Source organism: Pipistrellus hanaki (assembly GCF_964339955.1).
Source record: "Pipistrellus hanaki genome assembly, chromosome: 8".
NCBI classification, from domain to species: Eukaryota; Metazoa; Chordata; class Mammalia; order Chiroptera; family Vespertilionidae; genus Pipistrellus; species Pipistrellus hanaki.
The window spans coordinates 57,801,774-57,825,283 of NC_140510.1; the positions used below are offsets into that span (position 1 = coordinate 57,801,774).

At 45.0% G+C, this 23,510-nt stretch overlaps 1 protein-coding gene across 1 annotated transcript in view; it reads right to left on the reverse strand.

The window, feature by feature from the left end:
• The window catches only part of TRPM8 (transient receptor potential cation channel subfamily M member 8), a gene marked incomplete at both ends in the record, with an annotated part of 48,714 nt that extends 37,161 nt beyond the window's left edge, over positions 1-11,553 (reverse strand). Inside the window, 8 exons of the mRNA XM_084891756.1 lie at positions 1,043-1,240; positions 3,252-3,319; positions 4,489-4,663; positions 5,700-5,872; positions 7,118-7,295; positions 8,443-8,599; positions 9,667-9,740; positions 11,437-11,553. Of these exons, the coding sequence (XP_084747882.1) occupies positions 1,043-1,240; positions 3,252-3,319; positions 4,489-4,663; positions 5,700-5,872; positions 7,118-7,295; positions 8,443-8,599; positions 9,667-9,740; positions 11,437-11,553 (1,140 nt within the window). The remainder of the gene's footprint in view (positions 1-1,042; positions 1,241-3,251; positions 3,320-4,488; positions 4,664-5,699; positions 5,873-7,117; positions 7,296-8,442; positions 8,600-9,666; positions 9,741-11,436) is intronic.
• Between the last annotated feature and the right edge of the window lie 11,957 nt (positions 11,554-23,510).

A 23,510-nucleotide genomic window follows, 5' to 3' on the forward strand; every position in this document is an offset into this window, starting at 1 on the left:
GTTCACACTTTTGGTTAAAAAAAAAAAAACTTTTATTCTACTCTTTTTAAATTATTAAATACCATCTACAAGGCAGTTCCAGATCTCCTTCCCCCACCTAAAATTCTTGTGCCCATGGAGTCTAATTTTTAAATTGGAAATAAGAAGTCCTTGACCATAGTGAGAATACAGGTTATATAAGAACACATGTAACAAAAAGCTGAGGGTCCCATTGAGTGTCTGTGTGTGTGTGTGTGTGTGTGTGTGTGTGTGTGTGGCCAAACCTGGCACATGGTGTTCTATTGCTCAGTGAATGAATAAACAAGAAAAGGGCAACAGAAAATCACAGAATTCATCCAAGTGTGGTCATAAGGGCTTAAACTATAGGCAGGGAAGGGTGGATGTGAACAAGAGCCAAGAGGACTCAGTGATTGGGTGAATAGAGAAGGGATCTGCTATATCATCCTTGGAGAATTTTCTATAATAGTTAATTGTAAAACATTTTTATAAAATCAAAGCTCTGGGGAACAGGCAGAGCCCCCTAATTCCAATGTTTCAGCCATTGGAGAGCTTGGGGAGGAAGCACTACTTCTAGGGGAGGAAGCAAGTTGGGCGTGTAGGGGAGGCAACCGATCCATGTTTCTCTTTCATATCTCTTTTCTCTCTCCTCTCTCTCTCTCTCTCTCTCTCTCTCTCTCTCTCTCTCTCTCTCTCCCTCCCTCCCTCTCTCTTTCTCGCTAAAATTAATAAAAACATCTCCTCAGATGAATGTAACATTTTTTTTCTAAATAAAAAGAGGGATGGCCAGCTTTGCAAGCAGACAGACTTGAGTGTAAGCCCATGTGATACCCATTATGAGGTACGGAGGTCTGGCAAGTCATTGAACTTGTGGGAGCCTCCATTTCCACCAAGAAGTTGTTCGGGCCATGGCATAATTTCAAAGTCACTGAGAAAGTGTAAGACAGCCACAGCTGCTGGTGGAGGCATGCATGTAAGGAGTTCTCCCTTCCCATGAACTTGGCTTGCCATTTCTGAGTCATCTGAAGTCTCCCCCACCACTCACCCATTTGATCCAGCTCTCGGTTTCCTCCTCATGCAGCCGGGACACGGTGCGGGGTAAGAAGCGCACCAATTTTTCTTTGACAATGGAAGAGGTCAGGGTGTCCTCCAGCTCCACCAGGCTTGCAATCACATCTGCAATCTGCCCCGAGCCCTCCACCACCACACAGGGAATTTTACTCTTGATGGAGGTGTTAATGGCCTGGGAGAAGGGAGACAGAGCTGGTCAGATGGAAGACACACCAACCAGAAACCCAGCTTGGGACCAAGGCTCTAAATCAAGATGGTTAACCAAACACACTGACATGTCACCCCTGCACTTTCCCTTTGGGGTTTTACTCTTGATCAGAAGCAAACAAAATGTTTGCTATTGGCACTGAATGCAAAAAGTACTAATGCCAAAATCCATAATAAGGATACATGTGACTAATTGAAGTTCTCCATCAATAAATGCTTGAAAATATCCCTGTGTACAAAATCGATCATTCCAAATACTGACACCATAGATTTGAATGACAGCATTTGACATTATCATTGCTAGCTTCTCAGATGAAGGCTAGCAATATTCATACTCTTAAGATCTAAAAAACACCTTCAAAGCAGCAGCCACGTTGTGTTATATTGATTCATATTTCCCTCCTTGATTAATTTCCCTTGCCCCTTTAATTAAAAGAGAGAAAAAAATTATTTCCTTTTACATCCTGTATAAAGACCAGAGCAGCCAACACAAGAGAATCAATCAGGTATGAGAATTTTCATCCCGTGACAGTGAGACTATATGAGTACAGTGCTGTGAAGCATCTTCCTTTAGCTAAGACCGAGCATTTTGTTTAAAGCAGATGTTGCCCATACAGTGTGTGGTTTCTTCATCAAAGCAAAGAGAGGGCTGATCCACAGACCCACTGGGATGTTTCTCTGCCTCACACTGCACCAGCTATGGCTGTGTTGGGCGGAAGTAGGGGTGATAAAGAGGGCGCTGAGAAAGGAAGGGACAAAGAGTTGGTGTCCTCCCTCTTCCCCTGGGCCTTGCAGCTGCCTGAGCAGAGAGCAGGGACACAGCCTGCTGATCTGGTCATGATGTGATGCTGTAATGGACAAATTTGCATATTACTCTATTATTAGATTAGACTAGAGGCCCGGTGCACAGATTTGTGCACCAGTGGGGTACCTTGGCCTGGCCTGCAGGGATCAGGCTGAAACCAGCTCTCCGACATCCCCCAAGGGGACTCAGATTGCGAGAAGGTGCAGGCCAGGCTGAGGGACCCCACTGGTGCATGAATCCATGCAATGAAACACTAGTTGTTATACAAAAGAATAAATAAAGAGAAGTGCTAGATTATAAAATTTCAAATAACTTTGATAGAAATTGCTTGTAACTATAGAGGTGAACTCTGATAAAAAGAGGAGAGAAGGTCAAGGACTTTGGATATCTGTAATCTAACCCTGTCTTAGAGTTAAAACATTAGGTTAGGGGAAAAGGGGGGATATGCAAGCCAACCTGGAAATTAACTAAAAGAAAGAAGTAAAATTACTTCCTTATGCTGTCCTATTCCTGAAAAGGTGTGATCATGAATGTGATGCTCATGCCTTTGAATACTCACCCACATGTGGCCACACTAATGCTCTCTGAGAAGTTGGAACAAATGTCTAATTGGATCAGTAATGTCAAGTCTAAAGGGGGAAGCAGAATTCTTGCTCACTGCTCAACAATGCAGGTCAGAATCATTCTAGAAGCTTCCCACGATCTCAGGATCACATAAGGTTTCAGATTCCTTCACATGGGACTCTCAGACTTTGCATGCCCAGGAAGCATGTGGGTGGGTAAGCTCAATATATGGGACGGGATTTTGGTGTCAGTCTTTGTGTGTCTAATCACAACTCATCTCCACACAGATAGGGTGGCATGCAGATACTTGCTGGTTATGATCCTTAAGTCTCACGAGTTCATGCCAATCCTTGTCTTTGGCAGGCTGATGGCCAAAGCCAACAATGAGTATTCAGACTGGTCATGACGCTGCAAATTCTCTTCCTAAATCTTAGCTGAGGAGACAACCTAAGCCTGGTGGGGAAACACTATGTGGTGGGAAAGATGCTACTGACTTGCTCTAGTGAAAATAGTCGGTTTAGATTAGGTGAGTCCCCAAACCTTGAAAATACAAATTAGATGAGTGAGCTTGTTAACCAATCTTCTAGAAAACCCAACCAAGACTCACTTTTAAAGTCTCTCTTCCACCTCCTTGGGCAAAGCACACAATGGGGACCTTGCCACCATAGTTGGAATCTGTAAAACATGAATGTAAAACTTATTTTGGGACTCATTAAAAATACTCAGTGTACAATAATCTATTTGATTAATTTTTAATGACCATCTACATTTTGGTCACAATCCCACATTTGAAACTAATGATACACATAAAATATTTTAACCAAATAAACAATACCTATTCTTTATTTTAAAAAATAAATAAATAAAAGGACACCTACGACCAGGAACAGTAGGACTAGGAGCTTCTTCCCTGTGAGCCCTGGGTGTGGGGTGATGGCTACAAACCTCACGGACTTCACCATTTACCCCTTCATCACGCTAGATGTGTTTTTGTGTCTCAAGCTGCTATTTGGTCATGCTGCAATTTGTCACTGGTATTTAAAATGCTAAAGTCTGCAAATGATTTACTTTTGCTAACATATATTAGGCCAGGTTCAAGTTTACCCTCATAATAAAAACACTCACTCATTTGCATAATCCTATGCTTTTCTGAGCTGGTGAAAAATTTTCATAACTATTTATTCTCTCAAGGGAGAGCATTGCATATAGAAATGTTTTTCCTTCTTGTATGTCCCATTGATGAAAGTGTAAAGCTGAGAACATCTTCAGCAATTACCTGTTACAAAATAGATCACTAAATCACTAGCAAATCTGGTTCCACAACAGAACACATCTCAACAACAGGAAGAAAGAGAGTGGTTCTTTTTCCATGGCAAATAAATTCTGCATTCTCCCCTTATTAGGTGGCTCTTTTACATAGAAGTAACCACGATGCAAAGAAGTAAACCACTCAACTATTAAACCAGCAGGTTGGTTTTTATCATTTCTATGCCAGCTAATGACACTGTTTTGTGAGCTCATATTTGCCATCAGGGATTTTATTTATTCTGAGCTGTTGTCTAGCAGAAGAGACAGCAGGCTGTCTATGCTAACACACTAGAGGGGGATAAGGCAGCATTTGTCATTGCTCCAGTCTGTTGAAGAGTACCTAGCCCAGTGACCCTGGCAAAACACTCCTAATATGTTGAAGAAAGAAGAGAAATAACAGCTCTTCTTTGGGAATAGAAGATTAATCGGGTGGGTTCACCGTGCTTCACTCAATAACTGGTCGCTACTGTTGTTAACGCTACTGCTGCTGCTCTTGTTAGTATGTGTGTCCAGTGTCCTGCTCCCTGAGTCCTGACCTTGAATGGTGCGCTCAGAGATGTACTTCTCCAGCTGATTCCGGAGCTTCGCCTCCACTGTGGGATGTCCATGGCAGCCATTGTCCACCAGCAGGAGGTGGGTGTGATTGTTGTCCAGGATGTACAGAGGGTCCCTCTTGAAGTCGTCCATAATGTACTGAGCTGAAAAGTAGCCCTGGAAAGCACACAGAAGCTTGTCTTTGAGACTCTGTTTGTCGGCCAAGATGCGTGATGTTATTTTTATAGCTTCCTCTGAAGACTAACCTTTTGCGTTCAGCTACATTGATACCTCTTCCCAGATTCTTAAGTTCAGATCATCTTAGAGATCGTATAGTTACAGGCCTTCATTTTAGTATAAAGAAATGAAGGTTCAAAATGGTTGGGTCACTTGTCTTTTATCACATAAGTGACCAGTGACAGTGCAAAGGTCAGCTTCCCAATCCAATTCCTGTTCCAAAACCTGTGCTCTTTTGAGTAAATTCATTGAAATTGATAGCATTCATAAAAGGATAGCAATATATATATATATATATATATATATATATATATATATATACATTCAGACACACACACATATATTCACACACATATACACAGATACACATACACATGTATTTGTGTGTGTACCTGTATATAGGTAGAAGTGACCATTGATATGCACAAATATATATTTGCTTACAATCTATCATATGGAAAGACCTGTGCCAGGGTTTAGGGGATTAGAAAATGAATTTGTTGTTGTTGTTGTTGTTGTTGTTGTTGTTGTTAATCCTCACCTGAGGATTTTTTTTCATTGATTTTTTTAGAGAGAATGGAAGAAATGGGTGGGGGAGAGAGAGAAACATCCATCAGTTACCTCTCATATGTGCCTGACTAAAGATCTAACCCACAACTTAGGTATGTGCCCTGATTGAGAATCAAACCTGCAAGTTTTTGGTGTACAGGACCATGTTCCAACCAACTGAGACACCAGTCAGGGCTGGTGGGAACAGATTTTAATGAACTGAACACATCCATTGGCAGCTCCTTCCCAGGAATTCTTAGATTATGTCATCCTTGCATTTAATTCCTGAGGTTCCAAAGGCCTTTCTTGCAAGGCCAACTTTCCCATGAGTTAACGCCATCACAGAACCCCAGCGTTCAGGCCAGAGTCCCACACCCTGATCTTTCTCCCATGTGACCTCAGAGACCTCCTCCTATCCCACCCATACCTCAACATCACAATTCCTGATGAGTGTGTCCCTGTTGGAGACCATGCCCCAAGCTGCTATTCCAATGGCCACAATGTTCTCCTCTGAATTCCTGCTGATGGTGTTGTCTCTCACCACTTCCCCGATGAACTTCATCAGGCCGTAATGGGTGCCTCCAGTGAGAATCCAAGCGCCTATCAATGAGGGAGAAAGCAAAGGCTCAGCTGGCTCTGAGTAAGGTTCCCGTCCTGTGCTCACAGTTGGCCACATCCCCCTTTCAAATGAGGCCACGAGAAGTGAAGTACCACCCATGTGGCCCACGCTAAGTGCAGGCAGATGACTGACTTCCCAGCTCTGGGCCCTCACATCATCTCAGTAGATGTTCCAGGCCAGGGGTTTTGTCATGATGCCTACGACTGACTCTCAGATGGTTCCAAAAATATCATAATATGTAGATATTTTTGGAAAGAGAATTGTGGGAAAATGTTAACAATTGGTGAGTTTAAGTGAAGAGTTATAGACATTCATTGTATTATTCTTATAATTCTTCTGAAGGAATTTTCATAATAAAAAGTAAAAAAGAAAACAATGCTGCCCTGGCCAGTGTGGCTCAGTTGGTTGGGCATCATCCCATGCACCAAAAGGTTGCTGGTTTGATTCCCGGTCAGGGCACATGCCGAGGTTGCAGGCTCAATCCCCCATCATAGGCATGGGGTGGGGGGGGCAGCCATCGATGTCTCTCTTTCTCTCTTCCTCTTCTTTCCTCTCTCTAAAAATCAATTAAAAAAATATTTTTTAAAATAAAAAATGCTAAGCTAATATTTCAAGTAATAAAGCCCCATTTATTTGTTTTGATCTTCATCAAATCTGGTGGTTATGGCCTGCTATTTCCAAAAGTCCATTCTTGATATAAAGAGCAAATAAATAAATTGCTCTTTGATTTTTCAGAATATCCTGGGTAAAATTTTTTATGTAGAAATAAGAAAATTAAAGCTTAAACATTTAGGCCAAGACCGGTTTGGCTCAATGGATAGAGCGTCGGCTTGGGGACTGAAGGGTCCTGGGTTCAATTCCGGTCAAGGGCATGCACCTTGGTTGCGGGCATATCCCCGGTGGGGGGTGTGCAAGAGGCAGCTGATTGATGACTCTCTCTCATCGATGTTTCTAACTATCTCTCTCCCTTCCTCTGTGTACAAAATCAATAAAATATGTTAAAAAAAAAAAAAAAGCTTAAACATTTAAAGAAAACATTAAATTACCCTCAGGGAAGCACCTTAACACTGATTGTAAAGTTAGTTTGTGAACCACAGCACCCCCACAGCTGCCAGAGCTCCCTGTCCATTCATTTAAGGTCCTCACTTTTTACAAGAGAATGATTAATTATCTAATTCTAGAGCATCTGGATTCTGCGCACAAACTGTCCCTGAAGAGGAGCGCACCTTTGGACTGAGCAATGTAAATCAGGCGGCTGAAGATCTTACGCATGCGTGGCTTCAGGGCGAAGTTTTTGGCACCTCCGGTCACAGAAATCACAAGGTTGGGTGTTTTCAGGTGCCAGTGCTGGGTCAGCAGCTCGTACAGGATTTCCGCATCAGTGTCGCAGGACAATCGGATATACTGTGGGAAGGGGGAAGCGTCACGGTGGGCACGTGTTCTCCTGACCACCAGGGATCCCCGGGCTTACCTGCTCCAAGGGACCCAGCTAAGTACAGTCCCCATGGGGAAGTGGAAGGAGAGCAGCAGATGGGGGGCATGCAGGTGCCGCCAAAGGGCCCTCCAAGCCAGCTGGAGGACTTGGAACTTTATCCTAAGGGCATATGTGCAGTGTTTTCAGCAAAGCAGACATGGGTGGGGTTTAGTTATGTTTTAGGGTTTCCTTCAGGGATAGAGATGACTACAGACTGAGGAACAAGGCTGAGGGAGGGGGAGCTGTGGGAGACTAGACACAGTGCTGGCCCATTCAGGGCAGAGATCCCGGGAAGAGACAGCAATGCAGGGAGCTGGGTCACATTCCAGGGCTGCAAGGACAGGGATTGGGGTGGGAGTGGAGGGGTGGATGGAGGGAGTCAAGGCCCAGGTTTCAGCCACCTGTGAGTGTTCTGTCATTGAGAGAGAGGAAAGGGGAGGATTTGAGGAGACACTGTTAATGGTCATTTAACTTTGCTGTAAAACCCCATGGAAGAGCCTGCAAAGTGGGTGGGGTGTGCAGTGGGTGTGTGCAGACCTTATTCAGGGCCATATGCATACTCAAGGATGCCATATGCCAAAAGGAACAGGACAATTCATCCGTCCTCTTGCAGCAGTGAGAGTCAGCATGTGTGTCATAGGAGTGCCTGCGGTGTGCAGACAGGCCGCTGGGTGCGGAGCCAGTCATCATCTGAGGCTCCAAAGGCCTTTCTTGCAAGGCCAACTTTCCAGTTGCACATAATCTAACCATAGCTTTTATACTTTTACTAGAGGCCCGATGCATGAAATTCGTAGGCCTTCCTTCTCCCTGCTTTTGGCACCGGCTTCTCTCTGGCACCGGGGACCCAGGCTTCCCTCACAGCCCCAGCTTGGTCCAGAAGGACATCCAGAAGGATGTCCAATCTAATTAGCATATTATGCTTTTATTATTATAGATAAGTTTCTCTTTTTCTGTGATAGCTTTTGGACTGACCACCTATCTCCCACCTCCATACTCCAAGATAACTCGAAGTAGCCCACATTTTTTATCCTAAATAATTGCTATATTAGCTAGTTAGGGTAGAGAACCATTGCTTACCTTCCCTTTCTTCCCCATAGTCTCAAACTGAATATCCCCAAAGGCATCAGTCGGAAACTCCTTGGTGTGTTTCTTGTAATTCCATTTCTCGTTCTGGTTGATCTGGGTGCCTTCGATGTGCTGGCTCTGGGCGTAGCCACACTTGCACACATTTTCCCTGAGCGGAATGACATTGATGAGTAAGCTCATACCAGTGACCGAAGAGAGAGCCTTAGTTTTTCTGATGCTCACCTTCTACTTCACACAAAGTAAGAACACGCATCTATTAAGAAACTTTGATACTCTGAGGCACTACACCAGGTGTTTAAGTGTTACCCCACTGAATCCTTACCACACCCATGACAAATATTTTGCTAGCATTTTTAGGATAAGAGATTTCAGGTCAGAAAAGAGAACAATTGGCTCAAGGCCATGCAGTGAGCAGGCAACCAGGCCAAGGTTGGACTTGGGCTGATTCTAATGCCTCTGCTCTTACTTGTCCTTACACCCTCCTCTGTTCCTACCTCCGCTCAGCAGAGAGTTGGTGCTTTAATTATAAACTACAGCAGCAACTCTCCCAGCAGTTAACAGCTAGACTCTTTTTCAGCAGGTAGAAGAGAAAAGACAGAGGGGAACTAGATGAGAGGGAGGTGGGACCACACTGTGCACTGGGGTCCATGTGCATCTTCTGTGGGACAGATCAGCAGGAAGTCCACTAGCTCACTCGCTCATTGGCTAACATTCACAGAGGACCTCCCTCGGGCAGAACTGCTGGGGGCTGCTCCCAAGGCTTTGGTAATGCAACCTCGATGCTCTAGCACACAGGAGACTCACAGCAGATGAACACCTGATTAGAAGGGAAGGCCTGACAGAGAGCCAGTCCGATTGCATGCGTACACATGCCCAATGTCACCTGCCAACTACTACAAAATGGCAACATGCATTGCCACGGGCCTCTGAGGGGAGAGGGGTCCCGGGCTTGTGGGAGTGCTGAAGAAGGCCACAGCCTCTCTTGGAGCCTTTACCAATGATTGCCAAAGCTAAACATATATAACAAAATGATTTCGCTCCAGGGACCAACTTCAAGCTACTTGCCAAATTCCTCCTGCTCATGCATTTCTGAGAACTGCAAGATGGAAACAACTTCAATGATGGACTAGTGATCATTTGTTTGTTTCTTGAAATGGTATTGAATAATTTACATTCGAACATGGAAGCAAAAACGGAGGGAAAACAGTTGCTTACGTGGCCTTAGAGTCTTTGGTAAAGAAGACACACTCCCGTTTCTTAAAGTTTGCTTCAATAAAATTCACCAAGTCCTTTGGAGAAAGAACATTGGACAGCACATTACCAGTTTATCCTCCCCCTGCTGTGACTAACAAACACTGAAATGACCTGCGCCTACTTCAAATGTTCTAAGACTTTTTACTACATATTCATAGCATCCTCAACCGTTCATGCTTTTAGAGTGCACAGAGTTTGTAAAAAGAGGCATTTGTTTAAATTTTTATAACTAAATGTAAATTTTTCTTAAAAATTACTTGCAGTTATCTTGTAAGAAAGTCATAATATATACACTGAGTGGCCAGATTATTATTATGATCTCTGAACACATAATAACCTGGCCACTATATATATATATATATTGAGTGGCCAGGTTATTATGTGTTGCCAGATTATTTTATATATATATATATATATATATATATATATATATATATATATATATATATATATATATATATATATATATATCTGGCAGTGGGTGGTGGAGTTCAGAGGCTGTCCTGCCTGGGGAAAGAGGGCCTTAGCAACCCAAACCCACTGCCCTCAGGTCCCGGGCACTGGCAGCTGGAGTTCTCAGACCATCACACAAGGTAGTCCTCCCAAGTCAGGCTGCTGGCACCAATGCCAGCCCTGACTCCTCACCCACCCGCAGGGAGGCCATCTCCAGACATGCATCACAAAAACGGAGGGCGGGGCAGCCCCTCTCTTGGAACAAGGTCCATGGTGCACCAGCACCTGAGTCAGCTTCCATCCAGAAAGGCTGGAGAGGACAGCACAGCAGAGGCCAGCCACCACATCCCTCTCCCCTGTGTGCTCCTCATAGGACCAGGTGAGACCAGGGGCAACATCTAAGAAGGAGCCCGGTTGGGGAGGGGGCAGGGAGCACCCGCCTCTGTTTCCCTACAGCTCCTTGATGTGTCCAAGGTCAGCCCATGGAACCGCAGCCATGTGCCCAGCACGTGGGAGACAGCCTTCTCCGGCACCCCACCCCCCAGGCCGGCTCATCCAATAGCAACGACGGGCGTGTCTGTGCAATCTGAGGGCCACGTGGCTGCTGGCTGGGAACAGGTGAGACGCTTTGGCAAGAACAAACCAAGGCCCAGTCTTAGATTAAAAGAAAAGGACTTAGAATCAAGAATCGTTTCTGAGGTGATCCAACAGGGCTGCAAGCAAGAACACTGAGCACTGAATATTAAGCTGATTATTAAAAGGTTAGCATTTACATGTTCATAAAAGTCGATTAAGAAATGCATAATTCAGCCGAAACCGGTTTGGCTCAGTGGTAGAGCGTCAGTCTGTGGACTGAAAGGTCCCGGGTTCGATTCCGGTCCAGGGCATGTACATTGGTTGCGGACACATCCCCGGCAGGGGGTGTGCAAGAGGCAGCTGGTCAATGTTTCTCTCTCATCGACGTTTCTAGCTCTCTATCTCTCTCCCTTCCTCTCTGTAAAAATATCAATAAAATATATTTTTTTTAAATGCATAATTCAAAATGAAAAAAGAAAAAAGAAACCCATAATTCAACAACTTACTAAGGTTACAAAGGATTACATAAGAAACAACACAGAAACGAAAATGCTTCTCCATTCAACAAAAATAACCTCAGGACAAAATACTACATATTGAGATGTCATCTTTCTAAAGAAGGGGCATCGGTCCCCAGAGAATCCTGAGTGCCAAAGTGATGCTTTCTCTCAGGAGGGCAGCTGCTGGGCGCCCCAGACTCACGCTATCGCTGTAGGACACGTCCGTGCTCCTGGACATGCTGGAGTACAGGGTCCGCGTGCTGTCCAGCGTGCCGTTCCTCCTGCTCCTCATGCTGAGCCTGGCACCCTCGAAAGACATCTGTTCTCCTGTGGAGAATGGGGGTGGGAGGTGCTGAGTATGGATCACAGGCAAGAAAGTGGCTTCCTTGAAAACTTTATCACAGCCCTAACCTTGCCCTCTCCTCTCCATCCTTTGCTGAGTGCCCAGGCTCAGCCCCCCAGCCCCGAGGGACAATTGTAGCTATTCCTCTGCTCCTCTCCCTCCCTCAGTTTCATCTCTGGGCCCAGCTTCATCCTTTGTCCTTCCGTGGGTCTCTGATGTGGGTCTCTGGTCCCTCCTGCCGAGGGCTGGGGCCTCTTGGGGCTCCCTTTCCTCAGTGTGATGCACATCACAGACCACCACACACTGTGACTTCAAAATAGCTAATTCTTTCCGAAATCTGTTTGGCTCAGTGGATAGAGCGTCTGCCTGCAGACTGAAAGGTCCCAGGTTCGATTCCGGTCAGGGGCACGTACCTTGGTTGCGGGCACATCCCCAGTGGGAGGTGGAGGGGTGCAGGAGGCAGCTGGTCGATGTTTCTCTCTCATCGACGTTTCTAACTCTCTATCCCTCTCAATTCCTCTCTGTGTAAATTCAATAAAATATATATTTTTTAAATAGCTACTTCTAGGTTCATGGGTTTGGAGTAAATAGAACTTACAGAACCAACTGTAACTAGCAGCTTATATCAGCCAGAGCAGTGGTCAGCAAACTGCGGCTCTCGAGCCACATGCGGCTCTTTGGCCTCTTGAGGTTTTAGCAAAGGCCAGCTTAGGAGCAATCTAATTAAGTTAATAACAGTGTACCTACCTATATAGTTTAAGTTTAAAAAATTTGGCTCTCAAAAGAAATTTCAATTGTTGTACTGTTGATATTTGGCTCTGTTGACTAATGAGTTTGCCCACCACTGAGCCAGAGAATAGGGCTGTCAGGTGTGGGGAGGAATCCTGGCCCTGACCCTGGCAAGTGAAAGGGGAGCAGGACCTTGCAGAAGAGGGTGGTAGGGCCTGAGGGTCAGCCTACCCTTTCTGGTTCCCTGAGACTCAAAGTGGCCCGTGGGCCCCAGGGACGCTGGCAATGCCCTCGCAGGCTGGGGTGCAGGCTGTACGTGGGCATCACAGAAGCCTCAGCTCCCATAAAGACCCCCAGGGCTGCCCTCCACTCCCCACGCTCAGGGCTGCCCTCCACTCCTCACGCTCAGAGCTGCCCCTCCCACTCGGACCCTTTGACCCTGTCTCCCAAAGCCCATATCCCAGGCCGCAAACCAAAACCATTACGTCCCTGCGGTGTCCACAGACACAGTAAACAGGACATTTCTAGGACGAAGGCATCAGCCATCCTGCACATCCCTGTTACCACAGTCTCTCCTGGCACCCAGCTCCCCAGAGGCCCAGTACCCCTCTGTCACCTCCACCTCCTTCACCCACCCTGCCTCTCCCAGGGTTCTGTTCCTCACATGGGCCCAGCCTTTCTCATCCTCAGTCCCCCCTCCTCCTCCCAGATCATCTCCTGGTTATCTCCTGCCCATCCTCTCACAAATCACTTCTTCAGGGAGGTCCCCTGTGATGCCCAGGCTGGCTCAGGGGCCCAGTGACCTCTCCACCTGTTGTGACCACTCTGATTTGTTTCATGAGCCCTGTGGCCCGTCAGCTTGCTGACGTCAGGGACCAGATGGATCTCATTTGGCACTACCTTCCCGAGGCTGGCACAGTGCACGTGGTAGCTCTGCACAAATACTTAGTGAGTGAATAATTTAAAGGAATAACTACCCTCACACACCCTCCAAATCCTCCTTTGGTTTGTAGACTAATTCCCCATCCTCAATATGGAAAGGACTAAGACCCACGCTCAGCCACGTGGTGCCTGAGCTCCTGGCCACATGAGCCTGACTCCTGTGTCCAGATCGCCTGCCATCCCAAGCCAGCCTTCGACTCTCCCACCCACATGGCCTGGACGTTTCCTTAAACCTCCCTGGGAAAGGGCGGTCCCGGCTGTTTAAAACAATGATGCTCCTTTTACTTCTCTCCCCAGGCATTTTGAAGAGACGCCTAGGGTATTAATTGGTGCTTTACATACATTATTGCAAAACCGCAAATCAATCCTGCAGGGTCTCCACTATGAAGCCTGTACAGCAAATTGCTTCTAAGTAGGGCACACCAGGCAGGAGATGATTTTATTTGCCTGAAAGGAAGACGCTGCTTTTTTCGCTGCAGTGGGAAAGGGGCAGTTTTGCTTTCTGATCACATTCCCATCAAGTGAGACAAGGGAAAGCATGTAGATGAGCAGCAAGCTGCTGTCTTGATGTTGCCGACACCTGGGCATAAGCTTCTGCTTGGTTTTCGGAGGCCAGTCGGTATTCACCTTAACTGGTTATAAGCGTAGGCATCCTTTACAACGTCTTATTCAAAAGATGGTCGCTGCTGTTATTTATAGTGGGGACAATTGAAAATAACCTAAATTTTCATCAATAACCTAAAATTCCACCCAAAAGAAGTAGGAGGACTGTGCCGTGAACGGGATGCACTGTAATGAAATGGGAAGATTACTGTTCATTCTGAATAGGGAAAGACGCGGAAGGCAAGAAATCCAAGTGGTTAAGAGCTCTGGCTTTAGAGAAAGTTTGGGTTCAGCCACTAACCCTGTGACTTTGAATGAGACCATCACCCTCTTGCTTCCTTTTTTTGTCTTTAATATGTTTTTATTGACTTCAGAGAGAAAGGGGGAAAGAGAGAGATAGAAACATCAATATTGAGAATCATTGATGAGCTGTCTCCTGCATGCCCCACTCTGGGGATCGAACCCATAACCCGGGCATGTGCCAAACTAAAGACTGACAGCTTCTTCTGTTTCCCACACCAGAGAAACCTGTGTTCGCTCTACACACTGAGCCACCAGAGGCCTCATTAAAACTCAGATGGCTGGCCCCACCTGAGGTGCCCGGAAGCTGTGGGGTGGACAGCGGACTTTGCGTCTCTGACACGTTCCAGGGGCTGCTGGTGCTGCTGGTCAGGGGACTCCAACCAGAGAACCACTGGGCTAACCCAGAAGCTGCAAACAACACCAATGCCTTCCTCATCTTAAGCTTCAATCAAATCCCTTCAGAACTTGTAACTGAATCTTTGTAACACACAAGCATGGAATTGACAGGTGCTTAAGAGGCAGTTTTGACTTAGTATTCTTCCCTGATCATAACTTGAACTATGAACAAGACCTTTGATCCTGCCAGCACATGAAACACATCATCATCAGGCCAGGAGCAGCATCCTACTGCCACGAATAAATAACAGCTATGTCTTACACAAGGCCTACTATGTGCCAGGCACTGTGTGACACTCTTTTGTATCAACCCTCAATCCTCCCACAAGTTCTATGAGTTATTATTTTCCTGCTTAACCAATAAAGAGACCAGGGCACAGAAAGGTCAAGAAACTTCCCTCAAGTCACATAGCTGATAAGTAGAGGAGAGTAGGGTTCAAACCCAAACTGGCTGGCCCGAGAGTGCAATCCTTAAACTTAAACTACTCTGTGCTCCTAATACAAATACCTCTTTGTGAAGGAGTAGATCGTCATTTTTAATATATTAATACATTATCAAAATGTAAATAAAGCGTTAGAAAACTCATTCCTTTGGTTGGGAGAGAAATTGACCCAAAGTTATTTCTATTATTGGCTTTCATGGATAATTTTTAAGTATTCCAGAAGTCACCCTTTCACAACATCATATTCTTGATTCCTCCGAGCCCAACGCAGAAACAAAAACAAAAATCAATCTGCTATTTTACTGTTCTAACACAGGAACGGCATTTGGCATGTTTTTAAAACTGCATTTCAGCTTTAAACCTGATCGCCATGATCACACCCATCCTGGGATGCCTTTTCCAACAGAATGTACAGTCCTAAGTCTCTTTATGATAAGAAAGGAAAAGAACGAGAAAGAATAAGTAAGAACGCCTGTGATACTGAATGAGAGAGGAACTGAATCGTTCAAGCTCTGATGAGAATGTTCCAAAGGCCCGTCCAAACCCCAGGCACCTCCACTCTCATCTCCCTTCAATTATTCATTATGATGGTGAGTGTGACACTTGCAGAGCTTCAGCTATAACCATCCAGAGATACCATCCCGATCCCCTGCTGCCAGGCTGCTGCCACGGTGCACGTGGGAGTGGCAGTGACCTGGGAGGGTTGGTGTCCACATGTCACTCACTGCCATAGAACTGAGGTTTGTGGTGTCATAGGCATTCTCCTGCGTTTCTAGTTGTCTTTCTTTTTTGTCAGCCACCTTTTTGGAATTTGAATAGATGGGTAAAGGCTGAGAGAATGGTGAAAGCCAGTGGAGGCTCCTGAAGTCACTGATCCCAGTGTCTCCTGAGAGATAAGAGGTGGAATCAGCAACAGATGATGCTTGAAGGTGCTATTTTCTGAGAATCTCCTAGGATAAGGGGAAAAGCAGGAGGTCCCTATGGTACCTGAAACCCTATAACCTTCACAGATGCCATGAATAACATCAACTCTTAGACAAGACAAAAGATAATAATCATGGATGATAACTGTTTCAAATTTTAAGGAATTATAAATTCAAAGTCACAACTTTAAAATAAAATTATTTACACTCTCAGGATACTCAAGCTTCTCTGGTAATAAGTGTACTTGGATTAGCACATAGATGACAGATTTAAGAAATAACCATCCCCTTACGCTCAGCTTAAGAATCCTCACACTGAGAGTCAGTGTTGGCCATAATGGACTCAAAATTAAATAGAAATAAAACCTTTAATTATTCATCCACCTCCTCAATATTCTGTGCTCCTAAATAATACAAGTGATGAGCATGCCTCTGAAGCCGAAAAACTGAAGGAACCACAGTATGTTAAAATAAGTCAAATTTACTTTTCTTCTTGAATTATCAAATAATACTAACGATTTGAATGCATTCTTTCTTGAAGCTAATGTAGGTTTCAACACAGTCTTGGTTTAAGGGAGACCTGCTTCATTATGTTCCCAGTAGGTTTCAGGACCTAGAACTGGGTTAGGTCATCAGCTGCAGCCTTAAGATGGGAATTTTCTAATAAAGCCCCTTGGACGAAATTTGTGCCTCTGTCAATCAGGAGAAGGAGGCTGGGGAAGAGGGGGGCGGGGGGGAGACTGTAATTGTATTTTAAGTCATTCAAAAATATAGCAGACATGTCTCCATTTCTAGCTAAATCCAAATGAGTGCTAAAGATATCTATCTGTGCACTAGCATTTACTTCTCCCCACAGCTCTTTGAGAAATTTCCAATTTTGTCTTCCTTTAGCTCCAGATCTTCATAGGAAAACTAAGCGATGCCCTTCTCAGAGACACTAAACTGGCACCAGTTCTACAAGTTACAGCAAGCACAACAGTTATGGAGAGACGGAAAGCAGAGGAGAACATACCAGTGGAGGATCTCGGGCAGGGTTTGCTTTCACTCCAAAGGTCCCGCTTCTTGCAGGAGGAACCGGCTTTTATAGCCCCAGCTCCCTAGCCCCGCCTTCCTTTAGGAGGTTCTTTTAAGAGCAGAGAAAACTTCAGCTACTGAAAGAGGACTCTTGGAGCCAGGCTTACAGTAGCAATGTCGCAAGTGAACAAGAGCGAGGCATGCATAATTATAAAACATGGTATTTTAAATGCTCATAAAGTAAACACACAAAATTCCCACCCCTGGCGTGCCCACAGTATCAGCATTAAAACATTAAAATTTGATTTCTACAAAGTACTGGCATGTTTTTAAAACCACAAATAAAATAGGAAGTGTTCATCATGCAAAGTAATGATGAGAATAATTAGTAGATTAGAAGCTTTTAATGAGAGAGAAATCTTAAATAAAGGGAATTTACCAAGCATTGAGGGCTTGTTTGTTTGTTTGTTTGTTTTTGCAGATTTTGTTCACGTTCTCCACACCATCAGATATTTAGCATTGGGCTAGGTAGGCAGGGGCGGTGGGGGTGGCATGAAGGCTCAGTGAGGCTAGCTTTATTAATTTAGAGTAATTCCCATGCCCCCTTGAAACTACACTTTGTCTTCATGAAAACTCCACAAGAGAGACGAAGTAATGATGGCCAGTGGGTAATTTGTAGTCATTTTATTTAACTGAGGCACCACAGACATCATTGAAGCAGTTTTACTGAAGCCAATGCTCCTTGGGTGTTGGTGATCATTTCTATTATGTCTTTATATGTGAAGTCTATGCTATAGACAAGTAGAAATAAGGTAGCATATTTGAAAAATGACTATACAGTGCAAAAAAATGCAAAGGGGTTGGATATTAAACATAATGAGTGTCAAGGGGAAAAATTTGTAAAAGCAGAGGGATTTGGGCAAAATCTAAATGGAGAGATAAGATGCAATTAATTATAGTGGTATATTTAATTTGGGGAGAAAAGCCCTTTGACAAAAACAAAGAATGTAAACATAGGGACACATTATAATGGTAAGTGTGACACTTGCAGAGCTTCAGATATAAATGACACCAAAGGCCAACAGTTAATGAAAACAAAGAGTATACCGCAATAGGGAAGGGTTAGAAACTGTGGAAAATTGGAAATAACAGGTGCTTGACCTGAACAAGGACCCATGTCAGAAGAGATCTAGCCGGAAACTAAAAAAGCTAAAAAGAATCAGATTTTAAAAAACTAGAAACAGAAAAAGTGAAACCTCAAAATTCCCCTTAATGTGGATTCCAGGACTGAAATCTCCCCTACCCTCACGTCTTCCAATGGATCCTCTCTCTCCTAAGCCTGCACTCTACACAACATCCTTACAGGTGTTTTCAGAAAAATGGAATTGCAAACCAGAACCTAAAATCTAACTTGAAACATGCGCCCCCCCCCCCAAAAAAAAAAAAACGAACTGGAAAGGACTAGAAAGCTAGAAAACCATAGAGACTGAAGAAGAGATACATACTGAAGGAATGCCCTTGTGGAAGGTGACGGAGCAGTGACCCTCTGAGGGCGTAAGGAAGCAGGTGGCAGAGGAGCATGGAGGGGCAAGTGAGAGAACCGGGAGGAGAATGATACCTTCATTGGATGGTGTACTACAGAGACATTAAATTAATCTGGATTTAAAGCGGTATTCCCAGGGAAAGATTGGAGTAGTTTGCAAAACAGGGCGTATAATTTCACCTTTGGTTTAAAATATACCTAGAGAAAAAGAACCAGAGGACAAGGAGGCTGGCTTGGGGATGGAAGCAGAGGGACAGTGTCGGGAAGCCTCTGAGCTGGGACTGGAGGGACGTTGTGGCACTGCACAATAGAATGGAAGGGCCCTGAGTACCAGACTGGGGGCCTCAGATTTTATTAGATGGGCCATCCCCTATAGGTCCTTGATAGTAACAGGGAGAGTTGCACACACACACACTGCAGGGCCGTCTTCAGGCGGATGCAGCCCTGTGAAGTCTTGGGGAAACCAGTGCTTCTGAGCAGCTACTGTATACTTCCTGCAACCATGGCTCAGCCTTGCTGCCTCCCCCAGAAGGCTGGATCCAGCCCGATGGGGGCTGAATTGTGCCCTTCCCCCCCACAGACACATACACACAATTAATATGGTTTAGTCCTGACCCTCATGACCTCAGAATGTGACTGCATTTAGAGATAGGTCTTTATAGAGGTCATCCAGTTAAAATGAGGTCACTGGGGTAGGCCCTGGTCTGGTATGACTGGTGTCCTTATAGGAAGAGGATAATAGGACACACACACACACACACACACACACACACACGGATGACCCCGTGAGGACACAGGGAGAAGACTGCTGTATGCATGCTAAAGAGAGAAGCCTCACAAGAAAGCAACCCTGACAACTTGACCTCGGACTTCCAGTCCCGACTGTGAGAAAAGGCATTTCTGTTGCGTTTAAGTCTGTGCTATTTGTTGTGGCACCCCTAATGACTGATACAGCCTCTGAGACCAAGTGTAGTTGTCAATCCCTCCCTTTCTGCAGATAGTACCACCACGGATACCCACAGGAAGAGCAGAGAACTCCCATGGAAGCCTTTGGCACCTCTCAACCTCCCACACCTTCATCTTCAGCTGTGAGGGTCCATCTGAAGAGCAGCAAGATGTGTTTTTACTGTAACTGAAATATCAGGAGCCAAGGGACCCCAGTCTGGTCTCGGAGTTAAGTTAATTAAGCCAGTGTAGACGTTTCTCCTTTGTTTTATGACTATTAAACCATCATGTTCTTTGTTTTATCCCAATGTTCATCTCAATACCAAACTTGTATCAAATTATCATCTGGATTAAACAAGTTCTATTTAAATGTCTTCAATACATCCTTAAATCCCATGTGAATGGTCTTTGCTATAATACCCTCAAGCAATGGGAGGGATAGATTATACAGGTATAGGTAGAGATGTATAGGTGAAGATGTAGATGGATAGGTATAGGTATATAACCTACAGATTTGCCATTTTATTCAAGATTTAATAAAATCTCCAAATTCCTCTACTTGAGGCAAACATGAACTTTTTTAAAAAGTTTTTTTAAAAAACTGCTATGTTGTTGCATTACCTTTAAGTTCCAGAAGGTGGTGTCTCTTAGCAAAATCTGTGGCTGCAGTAGAGACCTTTCATGCACCTTACATCCCCCACCCAAGCAGGTTTCATAAGTGAGTCATGATATTGGCCCAGAGCACATCTCCAGGGCCTTCTTTACCCACAAAGAGAAGCAGAACCTGTCAGTGTGCTCCCTGCTGAATTTTTAGACCCTCTTCTCAGCTTTGCTTTCCTGTTTTCTGTGCTGTGAGGAAACACATCACAATTGAATGAACTGGAGATGAATGGTGGTGATGGTTGCACAATAATGTAAATGCATGTAATGCTTCTGACCCATACGCTAACAATGAATAAGATGACAAATGTTGCTGAAACCGGTTTGGCTCAGTGGTAGAGCGGTCTGCAGACTGAAAGGTCCTGGGTTCGATTCCGGTCAAGGGCATGTACCTTGGTTGCAGGCACATCCCCGGTAGGGGGTGTGCAAGAGCCAGCTGGTTGATGTTTCTCTCTCATCAACGTTTCTAGCTCTCTCTCTCCCTCTCTGTAAAAAAAAAAAAAAAAAAAAAAAAAAAATCAATAAAATATATATTTTTTTATAAAGATGACAAATATTAAGTTCTGTGTATTTTGCCATAATAAAAATAATTCATTAATACTGAATGAAATCACTGTGGGTTTGACCTCCTGCTCTGAGCATTTGCTAACTGTGAGAGCTCAGGCAAACCAACCCCAGCTCCTCCTCAGTCAGATGGGATCCTCAGTCAGATGCCTGTGTCTCAGGCTGTGTCAAGATTGGGTGGGGGAGAGGGGTGGTCCAGAAAGGACCAGCCATGGCAGATATTATGGCCTTCCTCCTTGTGACTTCTTTTGTTCCTCTAATTCAGAGTCCATGTGCTTGGGGTTCCCATGGAATTTGACAGCAGGAGAGGAGGCCTTTCCTTCTGTTACCCAGACCCCACTGAAAGAGTGAGGAGCCCACCCCCATCAATACCGAACCCCACATGTTTCCACCTGCACTTACATTTCAGGGACGTGGGTTTGAAATGTTGAACTAGGATCTCTATGCCATCAGAAAAAATGCCATCACTCACCAGGAATGAGGCAAAACACTGCCTGTTGAGCGGTGGCAAGTGAGCATCCCTGTAGCAAAGGACAGCTGGCAAGAAATATGCGGGAGGTGAGGAGGGACCTAAATGCTACAACTCTCACAAGGTCTTTCCAGTGGTCCATGATCACTCTGAATAGCAAGGGCTCAAGAAGAAACAGATTCCTGCCAGCACCATGGTCAGCTCCAAGGCCAGCAGCCATGAGAAAAGTAGGAGCCAATAAAGTGGTCAAGATAACTTTCTGCCCACCTGAAGGTGGTCCATCTGGTAAACCCAGGGGCCATCTCTGCCTAGTGGAGAAGGGCTTCTCTGGACTTGGTGCTCTTCAGATGCTCCCCAGACCCTGGAACTCTGCTCCCCCTGACAGAATCAGGTGTAGCTGGCTCCTTGGGCACTTGTCTCTCCTCTGCTCTCAAGTGAGAAGCTCCTGATCCATCCCTGAGTATACAGTACCTCAGTATTGGCCTTCCCTGGGTCTCTTTTTAAACTTCACACCTTCCAAAATCCCCTGAAGATGACCTCACCAGAGAACTGTGGGGCCTGACACCTCTTTAGAGATCAAGGTTTTAGTGAGTGATTTGATAAGAAGTAGGAGCTTGAAACTCTTTTGTGCTCATGGGGAGCCTTTCTCAGTTATGCTAGACATAAGGGGTTAAATGAACCTCCTCAATGATTTTTCTATGTCAGGCATTCGCGTTTCTTTGCATAAAAGAACCCATACTGGAACTGAAAACAAGAATGAACAGTAGTTGATACAGAGAGATGGAGATAGAAATAGAGGTAGAGACAGAGATAAAGATGAAGATGACAGAGATGATAGAGATGGTGGAGATCATGGAGATGGTGGAGATGGAGATTATAGAAATGGAGATGATAGAGATGGTGGAGATGGAGATGGTGGAAATGGGGATGCCAGATGAGGATATGGATGAGAATGGGGAATGGAAATAGAAGAAGAGAGAAACAGAGATAGAGATGGAGATGATAGAGATACCAAAATGACAAGGATCTAGAGCTGCTCAGACTCACAGATCAAGTATTGGATATTCACTAGCATAAATGTAAACAATGACAATTTTCCTTATACATTTATAGTAAATCACTCAGAATAAGGCAAAATGCTGTAGTCATTAAGCACTGCATCAACAGAAGGTGGGTGTGGATTAAAGTCCTAGCTCCAGGGCAACCTTGGGCAAGACCCCAACCTCTGTGAGCCTAGTGTCCTCACCTCAAACAATAACACCAGCTGTCAAGCTCTCAGCTCAGGTGCCAGGACACAGAGTAAAGGACCAGTGAGTGTGCCTTGGACCTGGGGGTTAAACTCCTTGGACCAGGTGCTCAAGGCAATGTGTGAACATCCCTTGATACTAAGAAAAGCTTCTCAGAAACGTCGATGAGTGAGGAGTTAGAAACAGGGTTTGAGACTTAAAGTAGAACATTTCAAGGAGCTGCAGAGAAAACAGCATTTTAAAATCTGCAATTAGAATGGACAAAGCAGGGGTGCCGGGGTGAGAATGGAGGGGGTCTTTTGAGAAAACATTTTGCCCTGACTCTAGCCCAAGAGTGCTCCAGCCCCTGGGTGAGAGAGGGAAGGAGAGTGCTTTGCATCTTTAAAATTCACACAGTGGTCAGTTTGGCCTATATGACCCTGCTGTGCCCCAGTTTTGAGCTCCAGGCAATAAGAACCCATTTCTTCCCTTTTATCCAAATTACCGAAACTTGGCTTGAGGAGATAAGTAAGTTTTGAGTGATTTGTGACCGCTTTTAGGTGGTAACGGGGATGGGGAGAAACACACATCACAGGCCTGCTTAGGTTCGCAGAACTGCTCCATCTGCCTTCTATTTTGGGGGGTGCGAAGCCCACCCCCAGCAGGAGGGACGCCTGGATGCTGCTTAAAAGCATGATGGCTGTGGGTGATGAAGTGTAATGGAAAGAGGCCCTGAGCAGTGGTGGACAATTAGGATTATTAGAAGTACTGCCAGCCCACAGAGCGAGCCCAGAGTGGGAACGGATTCAAATGTCAAAGGCAAAAATAGCCGAGCGACCCTAGATGATAACTAAATATTTGCCCTGAAAGTAAGCTGATGGGAAGGACATTTTCCAGTACGATGACCCTGGAAGCCCCATCCTGTCCATCAAACCGAGACAGGCTGACTTCCAGGCCCTGGGCCAGGGGCGGCAAATTCACACACGCTGAGAAGGCAAAGCCCCACACAGGAGGAATTCAGTCCAGAAAGAATCATGTCAAGTTATGAGGAAGCCGGTGCCTGTGATGATGGGAATCTAGTCAGTTTGGATGAGGCATTCCACCCAACAACCAAGGCCAGGCTTTCTGCACAGTTTTCTCCTTATATTCATTCTATCTATTATATAACAATGA